This window comes from Hippocampus comes, unplaced genomic scaffold (genome assembly GCF_001891065.2).
Source record: "Hippocampus comes isolate QL1 unplaced genomic scaffold, H_comes_QL1_v1.1 scaffold319, whole genome shotgun sequence".
Classification (NCBI taxonomy): Eukaryota; Metazoa; Chordata; class Actinopteri; order Syngnathiformes; family Syngnathidae; genus Hippocampus; species Hippocampus comes.
In genome coordinates this window covers 830,423-846,904 of record NW_017806090.1, presented here as the reverse complement: position 1 = coordinate 846,904, position 16,482 = coordinate 830,423, and the positions used below count along the sequence as shown (strand labels likewise).

At 41.5% G+C, this 16,482-nt stretch overlaps 1 protein-coding gene and 1 long non-coding RNA gene across 5 annotated transcripts in view; one reads left to right on the top strand and one right to left on the bottom strand.

Moving 5' to 3' along the window:
- The window catches only part of mgat4c (mgat4 family member C), a 70,624-nt gene extending 68,829 nt beyond the window's left edge, over positions 1-1,795 (top strand). For all 4 annotated transcript variants that reach the window (XM_019894857.1, XM_019894859.1, XM_019894860.1 and 1 more), the window contains one exon: positions 216-1,795. In XM_019894857.1, coding sequence (XP_019750416.1) covers positions 216-1,372 — 1,157 coding nt within the window. In that variant the 3' untranslated portion in view covers positions 1,373-1,795. The remainder of the gene's footprint in view (positions 1-215) is intronic.
- Positions 1,796-4,687: 2,892 nt separating this feature from the next.
- On the bottom strand, positions 4,688-5,557 carry LOC109530823 (uncharacterized). The gene is made up of 2 exons (XR_002171070.1): positions 5,100-5,557; positions 4,688-4,834 (listed from the first exon to the last, which is right to left on the bottom strand). It is a non-coding gene; the product is annotated as an uncharacterized LOC109530823 (long non-coding RNA).
- Positions 5,558-16,482: the final 10,925 nt, after the last annotated feature.

Here is a 16,482-nt window from a genome sequence, read left to right as displayed (position 1 = left end):
TGTTCATCGACTGGTCGTCTGGTGTAGGCCCGGATTTATCTTCCTGTCTGAGCTAGCTCTTCAGAAAAAAGAAAAAAAAAGGACCAGGTTTACCTGCGGTGGATTGACGCGAAATGGAGAAGTGTGCTGTGGTCTGACGAGTCCAACTTGTCAGAAATCTCCACTGTGAAAGCATCAATACACAATTAGCATAACTTGTTCTTTGTCATCATCAGAGTACCTGACCATCGGGCTGTCGTCGGTGAAGAGGAAGCGCGGGAACTACCTCCTGGAGACCATCAAGTCCATCTTTGACCAGTCCAGCTACGAGGAGCTGAATGAAATCGTGGTGGTGGTCCACCTGGCCGACTTTGACTCGCTGTGGTGTGACAACTTGCTGCGGGAAATCAGCCGCAAGTTCTCGCACCACATCATCGCCGGCCGCCTGCTGGTGATTCAGGCCCCCGAGGAGTACTACCCGTCCCTGGACGGCCTGAAGAGAAACTACAACGACCCCGAGGACCGGGTGCGCTTCCGCTCCAAGCAGAACGTGGACTACGCCTTCCTGCTCAACTTCTGCACCAACCTCTCCGACTTCTACATGATGCTGGAGGACGACGTGCGCTGCGCTCGTAACTTCCTGACGGCGCTGAAGAAGGTGATCGCCTCCCGCGAGGGATCCTACTGGGTGATGTTGGAGTTCTCCAAGCTGGGCTACATCGGGAAGCTGTACCACGCGCGGGACCTGCCGCGCCTGGCGCACTTCCTGCTCATGTTCTACCAAGAGATGCCGTGCGACTGGCTGCTCATCCACTTCCGCGGCCTGCTGGCCCAGAAGGACGTGATTCGCTTCAAGCCGTCGCTCTTCCAACACATGGGCTACTACTCGTCCTACCGGGGCGCCGAGAACAAGCTGAAGGACGACGACTTCGAGGAAGACGCGGTGGACATTCCCGACAACCCGCCGGCCCGGCTCTACACCAACATCGATGTCTTCGAGAGCTACGATGCCGCCAAGGCCTACAGCGCCGTGGACGAGTACTTCTGGGGCAAGCCGCCGTCCACCGGCGACTTCTTCGTGGTGGTCTTCAACAAATCGGCCAAGATCAGCAGGATCAAGATCGCCACGGGCTCCGACGACAGACAGAACGACATCCTGCACCGCGGAGCTCTGGAAGTCGGCGAAAAACTGGTGGGCACCAAGAAGGGAAAGCAGTGTTCTTCATATATCACCTTGGGGGAGTTTAAGAACGGCAACGTTGAGGTCCGGGACGTGGACCACAAGATCAGCTTTGACGTGGAGTGCGTGCGTATCGTAGTGACGGCCACTCAAAAGGAGTGGCTCATCATCAGAAGTATAAGTTTATGGACGACACCTCCGCCCAGCCAATGAGGAGGTCGTGCGGACTCTTAGTACATCGCCGGCAACAATTTCTATTTTAAATGTACATATTTCCACTCCGACGTAAGCGTTTTGTACGTATCTATTGATCTGGATTGCTAAATGTTTTTTTTTTTTATATACCAGCAATTCTTGGATCCTCCTCCTGGTCCTTGTGTTTGTTGTAAACGTGACGGTAACGTAGAGCAGAAAGGCGAGCGCAAAGCCATCGTGGTGTGGTTTCAAAATTGTGATTGATACCCTTTCGTGAGGCCCACAAAGACCATCGCCATCAATCAGTGTTAGGAAGCGGTACAGTGGTTTGTTTGACTTACAAAACCAGTTGGCAGAGGCTAACATTAGCGGTCTTTATCTTTACTCTGTGTCCCCTCCGGTAAAACAAACAAAAAAAAAAAAACCTCACAAAAAAAAAAATGCACATGTGAGATTCAAGTCAGTCTATTGTTCCCAAAAAGCGACACTGGGCGAAATTGATTCGCGTGAACGAAAACAGGAAGTATTTGGGAATGTAAACTTTACAAATGTTGAACATTGTTAAAAGCTGTTGAATGTAAGATTGTTTTTGTTTTGGGTTTTTTTTTTCACAAAAGAAAAGCCTGGTTTAACAATCGACACTCCAAATAAAGGTTGACCACAAATGTTGAACATTGTTAAAAGCTGTTGAATGTAAGATTGTTTTTGTTTTGGGTTTTTTTTTCACAAAAGAAAAGCCTGTTTTAACAATCGATACTCCAAAAAAAGGTTGACCGTTGCACGTGGCCCATCAAGGATATCTGCTTCCGACGAGAGCTAATTTAAACCAATTCCTGAGTCAGAGCTCATCAAAAGTACAAGGCCTGGAATCCACCAAAAAATGTCAACTTCAAATCAAAATGCTTAGCTTCCCGTAGAATTTCAAACATGAGCCCTTGAGGCTTTTTCGTTCATCCTCTCATGAGAGACGTGTACACCCACCCAATTTTCCTGTCTAGGGGGATGGGAAGTGGGGGGGGGGGCTACGTTTTTCAGCTTTCATGCCCATTTTATGTATTTATTTATTGGAATGAATCCCAAAATAGATGCTTCAACTTACTACTCGGTTTCAATTATGGGTCCTAAAGTTTTTTTTCATGCATTCTGTTCCAAATGTCATGTCCACATCACATGTAGGCCCAAATTAATTCATGTCATGATTGGTGAAACTGGTGGCAGGAGCTCATTTTTTTGTTGGGTTTTTTTTTTTTTTGGGTTACTTTCCAGACCTCTTATAAGGCATTTGCTCCAAAATGGCGGCTTCAAATCAACATGGCTGACTTCCTGCCAACTGGTGTAGGGTCGGATGATTTGAATAAATCATTATCAATAAATTAATAAATTTTAAATCAATAAAAAAAATGAGCAAAATCACTAAGTCATCATATTCATTTTCAATTCTTTTCATTTTCTCCAGATAGACTCCGAAAATACATTTACACCAAAACACAGTGGTACCTCAACTTACGACTGTCACTTCATACAAAATTTTCAAGTTACGAAATGCCTCAACAGGAAAATATTGCCTCTTGTTACGAAATAAATTTCAAGATACGAAAGGTAAAAATACAGTATGGTCTGCTAGTCGTAGCTCCGAGTTTCCTCAATGCAACTTACTTACAGCTGCTCTGCCATTGGCTATTACCGAGCATCATCACCAAGCAAAAACCACTTCTCAGAGAGAACATGGACGACAAAGGGCAATAAACGATGAGGACGCAGTTAAAAGTGAAATGACCATCATTTTTATTCTTTGTTCGTTGTTTTTTACATGATAACATTCATTTGTTACATATTTTGAAGCATTTTTATGCTTTAAGAAACATTTATGTCTGAATTTTGGGGCGGCTTGAAACGAATTAGGGCATTTACATGGAAAACGCGTCTCGACTTACAAAATTTTCGAGTTAAGAAATTTCATAACAGAACTAATTGATTTCGTAAGTAGAGGTACCACTGTATACACACGTGCAAAAATCTGTGAGTTTCTGAGAATTTTGAGACCCCCCCCCAAAAAGGAAATCAACATTTTGTTGAATTTTTGTCCAAGGTATTACATTTAACCAAAGCATCTCCGTACTACATCTTATAATAAAAGGATGAGGGTGTAATAGTTATTAGGAAGTGCAGTACAACAGGCTGTCTTTGAGAACAATTACTTAAGGTAATTGTGTCTTTCGCAGCCTTTCAAGACGAATAACAAGGCGGCCAAGTGTCGCAGTGGGATTCCCGGCAGGCCTTGTCCCCGTTTGGACCTTAATGAGCTCCCTTACCGCTAAGCCACCTGGAGGAGCGCCATCTTGAGGTGCTTGGCACTTTGGATATTCACTTTCAAGGCGTTTTTCCTCCCTTGTGTCACCACGTCTGCTTCGTGTTGTGTCAAAGCGGCTGACAGGAGAACATTGTTTGTTTGGGGTTTTTTTTTTTTTTTTAGACTGGAGATGAGATTGCTCAGTGAAGAATGAGCCAGCAGTGCTGCTATTTTCTTCTTTTTTCCACCCCCCATATTATCTCAGCAGCACAATTTTCCCGCAGTAAATGCGCTCTCTTATGACAAAACAGACGCTCAAAAATGCCAATTCAAAGCAAAATAGCAGACTTGCCGTGTCTTTTCAAGTCAGGCTTCTTGTGTGTCGACTCGTGACAGACATGAATACCAAATTTTATGTCGCTGAGTGAAACTAGCTTGAGAGCTTGAATTCTTGAAAATATTCTGGGCTGCACAACGGAGCCAAGAGCGAGCCATCAAACTTTTCAAACATAATGATGAAACAAAAATTTCAATTGTCAAGTGTCATCCATCCCTCACAGTGGTCTCCAACGTGCTGCCTGCCCCCAAGGAGCACATGGGAAGGCCGCGGGCCTCTTCCAAAAATAGCTCACCAGCGCATTGTGATTTTCTAGGAATGTTCTAAATAGATTTACAAACATGGACTGTGACAAATCCGTCATCCATCCCTCACAGTGGTCTCCAACGTGCTGCCCGCGAGCACCGCATTGTCCCCAAGGAGCACATGGGAAGCCCGTGGGCCTCTTCCAAAAATAGCTCACCAGCGCATGAGACATTGTGATTTTCTAGGAATGTTCGAAAAAGATTTAGAAACATGGATTGTGACAAATCCTAGTCTAATAAACGCTCTTCAAATTTTGTATCAAACGGACTAAATCTCAATGACTTTGAAGGCCCCCCGGAAACCCTAAAATTGCCATTTCAAAACAAAATCACTGAGGTTCTTCCTTTGTAATTTTTTGAAACTTTTTTGTGGGTCTACTCATGATCGACATGCCTGGCAAAATTCATGCTGCGAAATGAAAATGACTCAAGGGGCTGAATCTTACAAAAATTCCAGGTTGCACTCTTCATCGTGATAAAATTTCGCTGACACACAATGACAAAAACTCAATTGCAATTTAGTGTTGCCCATGTCACGAGTTTACGTACTTCATATGTCGTATGAGACAAAATGTCTTATTTCAAAACAAAATCACTGAGGTTCTTCCTTTGTACTTTTTTGAAACTTTTTTTGTGGGTCTACTCATGATAGACATGCCTGGCAAAATTCATGTTGTGAAATGAAAATGACTCAAGCAGCTGAATCTTACAAAAATTCCAGGGTACACTCTTCGTCGTGATAAAATTTCGCTGACACACAATGGCAAAAACTCAATTGCAATTTAGTGATGCCCTTGTCACCAGTTTACGTACTTCACATGTCGTATGAGACAAAATGTCTCGGACCCCTGGAAATTACCCTAAAATGGCAACTTAAAAACAAAAATGGATGACTTTCTGTGTCTTTTGAGGCATGGCTACGAGACATTTTTGTGGGTCTATTCATGACAGACATGCCCACCAAAATGTCACGTTGCTGAGTGATCGTGACTTTCGGGGCTGAATCAGATTCTTTTCGGGTGCCCGACCAAAGCAATGGTGGCTTGTTTGTTTTTGAACGACCCTTACAAATGACTAAAAATCTACCTCAAAATGGCCAAGTGGTGCAAACCAAAATGGCAGACTGTGTCTTTTCGAGCATGGCTTTTTAAGCCTTTTTTGTGGGTCTACTCATGGTAGACCTGCTTAAAAATGAATAAATTTACTTTTCAACCTCACAATTGTACTCACCGCAACATGAAAAAGTTGTTGTCACACTGCTAAGTGAGACTTGAGGCTCTGAATTAAAAAATAAATACAATTCTAAAATGTGTTTAGCGTCAGCCACCTGTCTAGTATAAATGCTTCAAATTTGGTAGCAATCCCACAAAATCTCTGCGACCATCTTTGTCGGGCCCCTGGAAAAAGGCCAAAATGACCCACGCCTGACGTTAGCTTAGGCGGCAGTCTGGAGTCAAGATGTCGGTCATGTGACGCATGTAACACGTGCATGAAGTGATGGTGAAACCTTTTTCCTGGACGACGACATCATATCATTCCTTGTCTTTCCTTCTGTTCTTCTCGTTGCTGCTGTACTGTAAGATGACGCATATATTTTTGTACTGCGATGCTACCCACATGTTGTATGACGATACCGTGTTGCAAAAAGGAGACGGATTAAATCCACGAATGCCTACCGTGCGTTTGCGTTGCTTGACTACACACTTTTGACATAAAAGTGGAACAGTACGCAAACCCCCCCCCCCCCCCCCCCCAAAAAAATCAGTTTGTGACATTTGCAGTTGGTTGAAGCATCCTGAGACTAGCGTTTAGCCGCCAGCTAAGAACATACATTATTCATTTCAATATTCGTAATATGCTTCTTTTTTTTTTTCCCCCTCTCCTGCTCAAGAGCATCCATAATGAACGCTGGAGGGGACACACTCTGGCTCTTTGTTTTGATTTACATGAGGGACACACACATGAGATTTACCGTAATACCTTCATAACTATACCGTCTACATCTTACTTGTATAGGTAGGGCATCCGGAAAGTATTCACAGTGCAACATTCTTCTTCCAAAACTGTACAATTCATTCCCTCCTCATCATAATTCGACACACAACACTGATTCACGACAATTTGGGAAAAAAAACGTTTTTTTTAATTTTTGCAAAATTTATGAAAAATAAATGAGGAAATTATATTATTGTCCGACAATACACTCTGAAAATGTTCGAGTTGAGTTGAGATTGTGCATCGCTTTTGGCACGTTTTCTTCTGTTACCGGTATTCCAAAATTGAACACATTCATTTTTCCCCCCGTCAAAATTCAACACAAAACACTCCAAAATAAAACATGACTTTTTCCCCCATTTTGTTAAAATTTAAAAAGAGCAAAATATCATGAATATGCAGTGCATCTGGAAACTATTCACAGTGATCCGCTCTTATTGCGAAATTAATTCCATTGTGCTCTCTAAATTCTACAAATAAACCCATAAAATAAATTCAGATTTTTTGGGGGGCAAATTGATTTTGAAAAAAAAAAAAAAAAAAAGGAAATAACATCATGCTCAGAAGAGTGCAACCACAAATGATTCACGTTCCACCATTTCCTTTCACTTTTTTTACAGCCTGCTTCCAAAATGGAAAAAAATTTAACTTCAAAATTGTATTCAGAACACCGCTTGTCATGTTCTGTCTTGATTGCGTTTCAGCTTCAGCTGGAGTGGAGGGCGTTTCCCTCCAGCAGGCACACCTGTGCCGCGTTTTTCAATCAAGCCTTGACATGTATTTAAGGACTGCCAAGGTGCCTGGCCCTTGTCGAATTATTGACCTTGCTCACTGTTGTGACTCTCATGATGTCATTGTTTTCGTGTGATTGGACTTTTGATATTTCATGTGTGCATTCTCAGTGTTCTATTGAACCTCACCTTTGCAAGTGCTTTTTGTGTCATGTATTGTTTTACCTGGCTCCTTGTGACCAGTGATTTTGGTTTATACTTTGTCGGTGCGATTTTTTTTTTTTTTTTTTTTGCGAAATATTTTTGCGATCGCACATTGTCTGAGCCTGCATTTTTGGACTCCAAAAACACAATTCGGTTCGGTCTGAACCTGACACCGCTTAATGACAACGTTAAAAAGTCTCCAAAAAAATTTGGCCTAATTTTTGAACAATAAAAATCTAACAAACATGTATGCACATTAGATTCACAGAGCTTCACTTTTAAGACTTTTATGATTTTGAGGGGAAAACAATAAGTTGCATCCATTTTGGAATAAGGCTGTAACAAAATTTGGAAGAAAATGCAGCGGTGGGAAAACAAATACTTTCCAGAACTTTTTTTATCCATGGTGTTTCATTTCACAACGGTGATAAATGTTACTTGAAGCTTCCGGGTTTATGATCCTGTCAAAAGGTGTTACCGGAAGACAGAATGACATTTTAACTGCAGTTAGGCGTTGACACCAAGCAAAATGTCAGAACCAAACCCCGCCGGGTGCCGTTTAGTCCCGTGTCGTGGCAGGGCTGATGTACCCGTAAAAAGTTAACAAATGGTTCTTCATTATTTGCAGAAATTCCGAGTTAATTAAATCTGTTTTAATCCACGTGATCTATCCAGCCCAACATTTTCCGAGAATCATAATCCTACCAGAAGGAAGCATTATTTGGAGAATTAAATGGTATTTTCTGCGAAAGAAAAATTATTTTGAGTCAAGTCATTTTTAGGAGAATAAAGTCATATTCACCCACCCATCCATTTTCTATTTGTTTTATTCTCACGAGGGTCACGGGTGTGCTGGAGCCTATCCCAGCTGTCTTCGGGCAGTCGGCAGCCAATTGCAGGGCACACATACACGGACAACTATTTGCGCTCACAGTAACACCTTGGGAGAATTTAGAGTGTTCAATTAAACGCCCATGCATGTTTTTGGAATGTGGGAGGAAACCGGAGTACCCAGAGAAAACCCACGCTGGCACGGGAAGAACATGCATATTCCACACAGGAAGGCCGGAGCCCGGATTTGAACCCACGACCTCCTTACAGTGAGGCGGATATGCTCACCAGTCGTCCTCCGTGCCACCCTAAAGTCATATTTACACGGGGAAAAAAAAAAAAAATCTCTTTGTCTCCTCTGCATTCCTGTCACGTAACATGATCTGTTCCCGATCTCCGGAGACTCGGCGTTGCATCCAAACATTTTCCATTTGCTGCTCATGTTTTGCGTGCGCAGCGTTTGTCGTGACAGCTGCCTGCCTTCAGACGGTCAACCTGCTTGGAGACGCACTTGAAAGCAGATGAGGCACCTCGGAGACCACCGCCGCGAGACTTTGATAATTGTCATCGTTACCAGCTGGACGTTCCCCACCATCCGACCCCCCTTCGGCGAAAACACATACACTGGCGATATTGAAACCCAAAAGGGAGAGACCAGAGGGGCAGTGTAAGCGGGGGTGTCGCGACACGTTGTTTTGCGACACGAAGCATTTGGCAGCACTTAAAAGCATCGTTCGCCGAAGGGACCAGCCTTTCGGAGTCGAACGCCCCCGAGGAGCCTTCTGTTTGTCTGTCTCAACTCCTCCTGTTTCGTAAACGCAAGAACATTATGTCCCACTGGTGCGGGAAAACAGCAAGCGCACCTGGCTGAATCAATGCCCGATTTAGACCTCCACCAAGGAAGATGATGTTGATATCTTCAAAAAAAATTCAGTCTTTCCGGTGCGATCCCGTATGGAGAATCATATCCTTACCAGAAGGACGGATTATTACGGGAATTAAGTGGGATTTTTGTCACATGAGGAGCGGAATTAGGACCCAGGAGCAGACGTGACACCGAAGTTGACAACTAAAAGTCTTTTATCCATGAAAATACAAAGTAACTACAGAGTGCAAGGCTGGATGCAGAAGACACGGAAGAGATGACATTCTGGTAGAAAGCTCGACGGCCTGACATCCAAATTTATACCTTGGAAGAGATCACGCCTATCTGACATAACAAAGGTAACACAATAGAAGCCCAGAGCAACTGCACATCAAGGAACAACCAGACGCAACAGTCAAGATTCTGATGATATCTTCCAAAGAAATTTAACTCTTTCCAGTGAGATTCCTTATGGAGAGTCAGATCCTTACCAGAAAAAACGGATTATTATGAGAATTGAGCAGGATTTTCTTGATAAAAGAAAAATGACAATAAAAGAACTTTTTTTTTTGTTGTTTTTTTTTTCGTTGACCTGTTAGCTAGCGCTGACCTGTTAGCTTGCGCTCCAAGATATATATATATATATATATATATATATATGGCCTTGGCGGAGGTCTCCGCTGCCAGGTGCCACATGGAACGCCTCCCTCCTCCACTTTGACAAACTTTGAATGCTCCACGCGCTTCTTTCTCATCTTTCATCCCACATTTGGAACACGTTTCCTTTTGCAGTCTGCCAAGCCGACACAACAGATGGTTGCTGTGACAATTCCATAAGGGAAAGAAACGACTAATACTCCAAAATAACGTGTAAAACTGATTGGATGACGGCTGTCACGTGACATGATCGTTTTTTGGCTACAAAGACAACCTTTTTTTTTAAATACTGAAGCGTCCTCATTCATGGAAGCCACAAACATGTTAGGCCCACTGTAAATCACAATTACGGGGGTGTTTATTTCAGTAAGATCTTTATTGTGAATTTTACCTAATTTGCCCAAAATTGAGGTATTTATTTGAGCGAGGCATTTATTTTTACTAAGCCCACTCCCCAAGCATTTTTTTGGAGGGAGGGGGGGAACAACTTGGCCCGTTATCCACCCAAATTTCATTCCTATGCGCACCAACACACAAAAATGTACTAGTCCGATATCCAGTCGCGATTGTCGGTGCACATGTAACAGTGTGTGTGCTACATGAGTAAAAAGAGGCATTTGTTGGAGGCTTGCTATTGGCTGCTTCTTTCTCAGTCGGCTTTGACTGAAATGCCTCAGCGGGGGGCAGATGTCATCCCCACAAGCGGGAGCATCAAAAGGCGAAGGAAGGAAGGAAGGCCTGGTGGGCTTTGGCCTCCTGTGTGCCGGCAGAACCATGGCAACCGCGACAATTGATTGTCCCGCAATCTCCTGTGGGGCCGAGCTGGCTGCTGCTCTTTTTATTATTTTTATATTCCTGTTTTTTTTTTTTGTTTGTTTTTTTGTAACCACATACAGTAGCTGGCCGAGTGTCACGGAGAAAATACGTCCTCGTTTGGTTACTCTTGACTTTAAAGGACAAGAGAGGGAGACACTTTGGATCGGTTGGAACAAAAGACAAACCTCAAGGACGTTCAGACTCACTTGAAGTCCTACCAGTGTTAAAAGAAGAATATATATATTCTTTCTGCGTATAGTTTTTGCTTAACACATCGCAAAAAAAAAAAAAAAAAAAAGAAAAGCGAAAGGAGAAGATTATTTTCGTCACACGGGAGTTAATCGTGTGTGACACAATGCATGACGGTGACTTTCAAAGTCTAGTTGAACACAAAATGGAAACGTCACGCTTCCAAATGGTTTTGAAATGAATGTTTATTGGGGTTAGAGGATTTGACTAATGGTTTAATTTTGAGGTTTAGGTTTCATGGTAGGGGTTATAGTTAATGTGGGTTGCCATTGAGCTATTCCTCAGCATACTGAAGTCTGTCTACATCTGTTGCACCTCCGTTTTTGTTCCAATATCCATAGCTGAAAGGATTTCAATGGCACAACGCCAATGCTTTTTTCTCACGTCAAAGGTGTTTTCTAGTGTGTGTTGGCATTAATATAAGGAGACTTTCTTAAGACAAAGCTATGTGGATGTTTTAAATTACAAGGTGTAATTCTCGTTGTTTTATGTTTAGTTTGACAGAGTTCACTGCCACCATACAGCTGTCACATTTTTCTGTCAGTCAAGTCAAAGCAGGCAAAAAATGATAATAAATCCTCCAAACGGCACCCACATCTCGAAAAATGTGTAGATGATCATTTTTGTTTTGTTTTGTTTTGTTTTTTTTAACCAAAGTTCACTAGCCAAACACAAACACATAATGTGAAATGCTATAGATGAGCGAAAAAAAGCTAGCATCGATATTGCGGTAGTTCCTACAAACCTTAAAAAAAAAAACAGATATTTTTACAAACACGGTGGAGCAACACCTCCACACTGACAAGATAAGAGTACACAGAGGCGTATATGCTTTATCCATGTATCCATCCATTGACTTTATAACGCCTACCGCTGCAAAAAATGACTAATATTACAGCAGCTTCATTGCGATGGTCTTTATGTTTCATCGGCAATCTACATGTATGACATGTTTGTTGGTATTGTACCGCCCCCTGGTGGCCAAGGCGTGCATACCAGAAGGAGTTGACTGTTTCTGGGAACACGAGTCTGAATTACAAGTAAGAAAAGCAAGTCACTTCCAGATATTTCTTACAGCATGCCCTGTGGAAGGCAAGGGAGAGATGCACACACTTTGACTTTTATCACATCAAATGACTCGGCGCGCACCCGTGCGTGGGTTGATGTACATGTGCGTGTGTGTGTGTGTGTGTGTGTGTGTGTGTGTACTGGCAGCCGTACAGCCTGATGCTGTAAAGGCTCTAATTAAAGATTAATGTCAGCGTGCGCTGCGTGCATCTCTGAGCTCCCAGCAGCGTTTTGCTCAAAAGCATCCCGGCCGGACACCCGCATGTTTCTCATTCGACAAACGACTGGAAGTCGCCGGCCAGCAAGCACATGAAAAGCCAATGACAGTGGCAGCAAGTGACTGACTCACTTTAATTAGTGCAAGCAGGCAACCATACAATCCAGAAAAATAACAAAAACAAAACATTAACGTTTTCTTTGTGTATTTTTTTTCAAGGGAAACAAAGATGTTTTTTAAAAATAAATCAGAGTTTTTTTGTAATTTTTTTTATCCTCTAAAATGTTTTGTTTTTAAAACTAAAACATCTCAAATAAAATACTTTTTACTCATAACATTTTTTTTTTCAAAGTTTTGATACAACTTTGCATGTCAAAATGTGTGCATGTCAAATCGTTTTTCTTTTTGGGGGGAATTTTTTCTTGTCAAATAGGTATTTTTTTAAAAAAAAGTATTTTTGCCTTGAATTTTTTTTTCCCCAATTTTGACTTAATTAAAAACAAAAGCCTGCAATTTGGGAGGGGGCAGCGAATGAGTCATTTTAATTACTGCAGGCAGGCAAAGATACAATCTTGTTGTCGTTGCCACAATTACTGACATCCTCGTGTTTGAAACACAGCGAGCCATCTGGCTGCGGGAGCGGCACGCGCCTGGCGTACCAGCAGAGGCCTCGGCGACGTGCAAATATGTGTTTTGTGGGGGGGGGGGGTAGCGGTGTTGCTGTTAATATAACTGCACGTTTTAATAACACACCATCTTAAGGCGTTGTCTCCCAGCAGAACCAAACATGCACGATTCCTGGGAGTGCAGAGCTTCGGGTTGGACTACCCAAAGCAAAGATTGTTTTTTTTTTTTTTGATGAGTCAAAACTCCATTTCTTGAGGTCGCTTAGGCCACATGCAATTGTATATTCAAAAAGAAATGACGTACAGATGGCAAGGTGTCAGTATGCAAAAAAGTCCAATTCAAAAATTTAACTCAATGCGTGGTTTTCTAAGAGAGAAACGGACATCAAATACATTTGTCCCCACATCAGTGTGTTGGCCAGAAAACCACATTTAGACACACTCAGTGGAGGGTGGCAATAAAGTTACAGGGGCAGATCTGTGGCGTTTCTTCCTTTATTACATTTCTTACAATACAATTCTGCGCTCTTTGTGTGTATGAAATTGCTTTTTGGAGAGCAAAAAAAAAAAAAAAAATGCAGTTGTCTGCACATCAGTGGGTCGGCAAGAACACTTTAAATCAGGAGGATGTGAATAACTTTCCTGGGGCAGATTTATAGGGTTTTCTCCTTGACTACATTTCTTAAAATACAATTCTGTCCTCTTTGTTTGTGTATGTATGGTTTCCGAAGTGAGAAATAATAAATAAGTACAGACTTGTAAGAGTATCCAAACACAGGATGAGAAACACCAATAATCAAATGAGTGCACAAAGAGTAAACACTGCCAAGAGCGGAACAATTTTCAAAGTAAAATTTCAATGAAACCCCCCTTCCAGTCGCTGATTTAGCGATCGATAGAAGGGTAACTTGCATAAATTAACATTACTGATGCAGTCTGATACAGTAGGGGTGATACAATATGTCGATTGCGAGGGGTGTAGAGGTAAACAAACCAAAACCTTTGTGTGTCTGTGTGCGTGTTATGAAGATGATATATTTTTGTGTTTGTGCACACTCTACCCTTAGCATCCTATGAGTCTCACTTTCATAAAAAGTACTCACAAAATAAAATTAAAATTAAAAAGCAGGTCACTTTCCACATCCGGTGCCGCGTGACCTGCTTCCCGGAAGTCGTTTGCGGTTAGCAGTCCGGAACCGCAGCTTGCGATCAGAGCAGTTTCGCTATATCTGTGATTGTTTGTATTATTCTCATTCAGGGTTTTTTTTTCTTTTACAATTCACCCAGGGCACTGGCAAAGAATGGGAATCTAGAGTGCCGGGAGAAGCATTTTAAAACGGTACAGGTGAGCAACGATCCTTAACACGCTGCGTCCAACGCCTCCGCGTCAAGTCTCGACTAAAAGGTAGGCAGTCATTTGCTTTTTTTCACAGACTCACAAACTTTTGTGTCTACTTTATTTTTTCTGTTCGGGTTCACCTTAGGGGCCATTGTGGCTATTGCTCGTCGAGGCATGCGTGTGTAAGTGCGTGCGTTTGTTCGTTGGTTGATCGAAAAGTAGATCTTTGGTCAAAAAAAGGTTGGGGCACCCTTGCAAATAGATAATGACTGATGCTAATAAGGCACTTACTGCTGACACGTGACATGGTATTTTTTTTTTATACGTGGTTTCACCTTCATAAAAATAAATATATTTTTCTTAATACAATTTGTATTATTCCATATAAAAATGACTGCAAAAATATGTATTGAAAAAAGAGCCTGATTATTTTCCTCCTTAAATTATAACCTCGAAAGAAAATACAAAATAATAAATACGAATCTGTCTGTTCTTAGAAAATTAAAAAAAAAATCCCCAAAGAGCTGTCGTAACTATACGTTTTTATAATAATAATAATCATAATAAGAATGAAAAAGAAAAAGAACAATACCTTTTTTTCATAAGATTATAAGTTTTCTCAAAAAAAAAAAAAACCTACATTCTCAGAAAGATTGGTCTACTCTCATGAGAATGGAGCTTTTTTTGTCGTCGTATTTCTTCTTTCTGTTTTTGCTTGTCAGTGCCCACCGGGAAGATGTGACATCGCCATAGCAACAACTCGGGGGTCTGACTGGGGCGGCAGTGTCATCGATGCTGTCGATACGCAGTGTGTCTTTCAATGCACGCACCCGCAGTTACACGCTCATTGAAGAGGCCACGTTGTTCTCGCTGAAGATATTGCAGCGTGTTTCGGGCGATTAGCACGGAATCAAGTAGGGAGGGGTGTGTCGAATTAAGTCATCTGATCATCATGTGGAAGGAGTCAGCTTTTGACACTGCTTGGATATGCTCTGTTAGTACTTGTTGCATAATGTGGATTCATATTTTCATTTGTGCAGGGAAAAAATTCTCCCAAAAATATGAGGTAAAAAAGACAAAAATTCAAAACAATTCTAAATATGCCGTTTTTTTGTATAGGTCCTTCCTTGTTGTCGCCGCATATAGACAAAACCTGGTTTGCGTGTGCCAAGCAGTCGATCATCGCATGACATGTTTGCCTTTCAGCACAACAGATGTCCATCACCAGAATGGTTCGCGCGTCCCTGAAAAGGCATCCAACACGACCAATCGCCAAATCATTGGATTCCATTAAAAACTTTGCTCAGACATCTGGCCGGGAGGATGCTTTGCCCATTTAGCTGACATTTCGAGCTATGCTGAATGCTGGCCCAAAAACATCTCAATGGGACGGCAAAAAAAAACTTGGGGAGGAATCACATTTGTGGCCTTTGTGAGGACAGCGAATCCCGCTTTCTCACATGGGATACATAATCCGCCAAATAGAGAGACCGTATACTTTATTTTTATTGTTGTCATTTTGCTCCAACTGCTGGCTTGAAACACACACTTATTAAAAATGACTTTTTAACATTTTGGAACAAGCAAAAAAAAAAAAAAAAAAAAAAGCATAAAATGTTTAGGAGATACATATTATAGAATCTGTGTACTGTATGTTTCTTGAAGAGGCGGGACATGGTGGCGTGGCATGTGATGTCGGCGTGTTTGTGTGTGTGTGAGTGTCATGGTGTGAGATGTGGCCAACAGCAGCTCTTGTGTGAGAGTGCACTCTTTGTTTTCGTGGGTCGGACTGTTCTCAGAGTGTTCAATAAATAGCTGAAAAGCGCATGCACAGCTGTGACTCTCCTTTCCCACTTGGTAGTGGTTATACTGTCAAGCATTCTTTTTAAGATCACTTGAAAACGGATGGTGGACGGTGAACGGCGATAAAAAGATTTTGAGGAAACGCTTGACAAAAATTTCAAAAAATTGAAAGGGAAATATTCACTTTTGGGAAGTAATTCAAATTTGGGAAATAACGTTTTTTTTCCTAAAAATTATTATTATTCTTTTTTTGGGGGGAAAAAAAAGTTGAAACAGTCCTATGATAATAATTGTATATTTTAGGGTTTTTCTTGGAGATTAAAAAATATATAATAAAAAATACTTTAATTTTACATAATGAAGTTACACAATTGGAATTTTTTTTTCTCATCAAAAAAAAGACTTTTCTAAAAAGAACTTATTTTCAACAAATGTTTTATCATTTGAAATAATCAGTCACCTTTTCTAGAAAAAAAAAACAATAAAAAATGCCTTTGCTTAAGAGTCTGACTTTTTCTAAAAAGAAATATCCATCCATCCATTTTCTGATCAGCTTTATCCTCACAAGGGTCACAGGGTAAAAAGAAATAATGGCTTATTAATTTTTTTCTTATTGTACGTCACATCGTTTATCTCCAAACAGCTGATTTTCTTTTTCTCTTAACAAAGCAGGAAAGGACTGTGGATTACGATTTGTGGTTTGAAACTCAACATGTCCACGTTTATTCCGCAGTATTGAAAACAGACAACCTGAGAGACTTCCATTAACCTTCTCTCAGGTTTGCTCAACTCGTC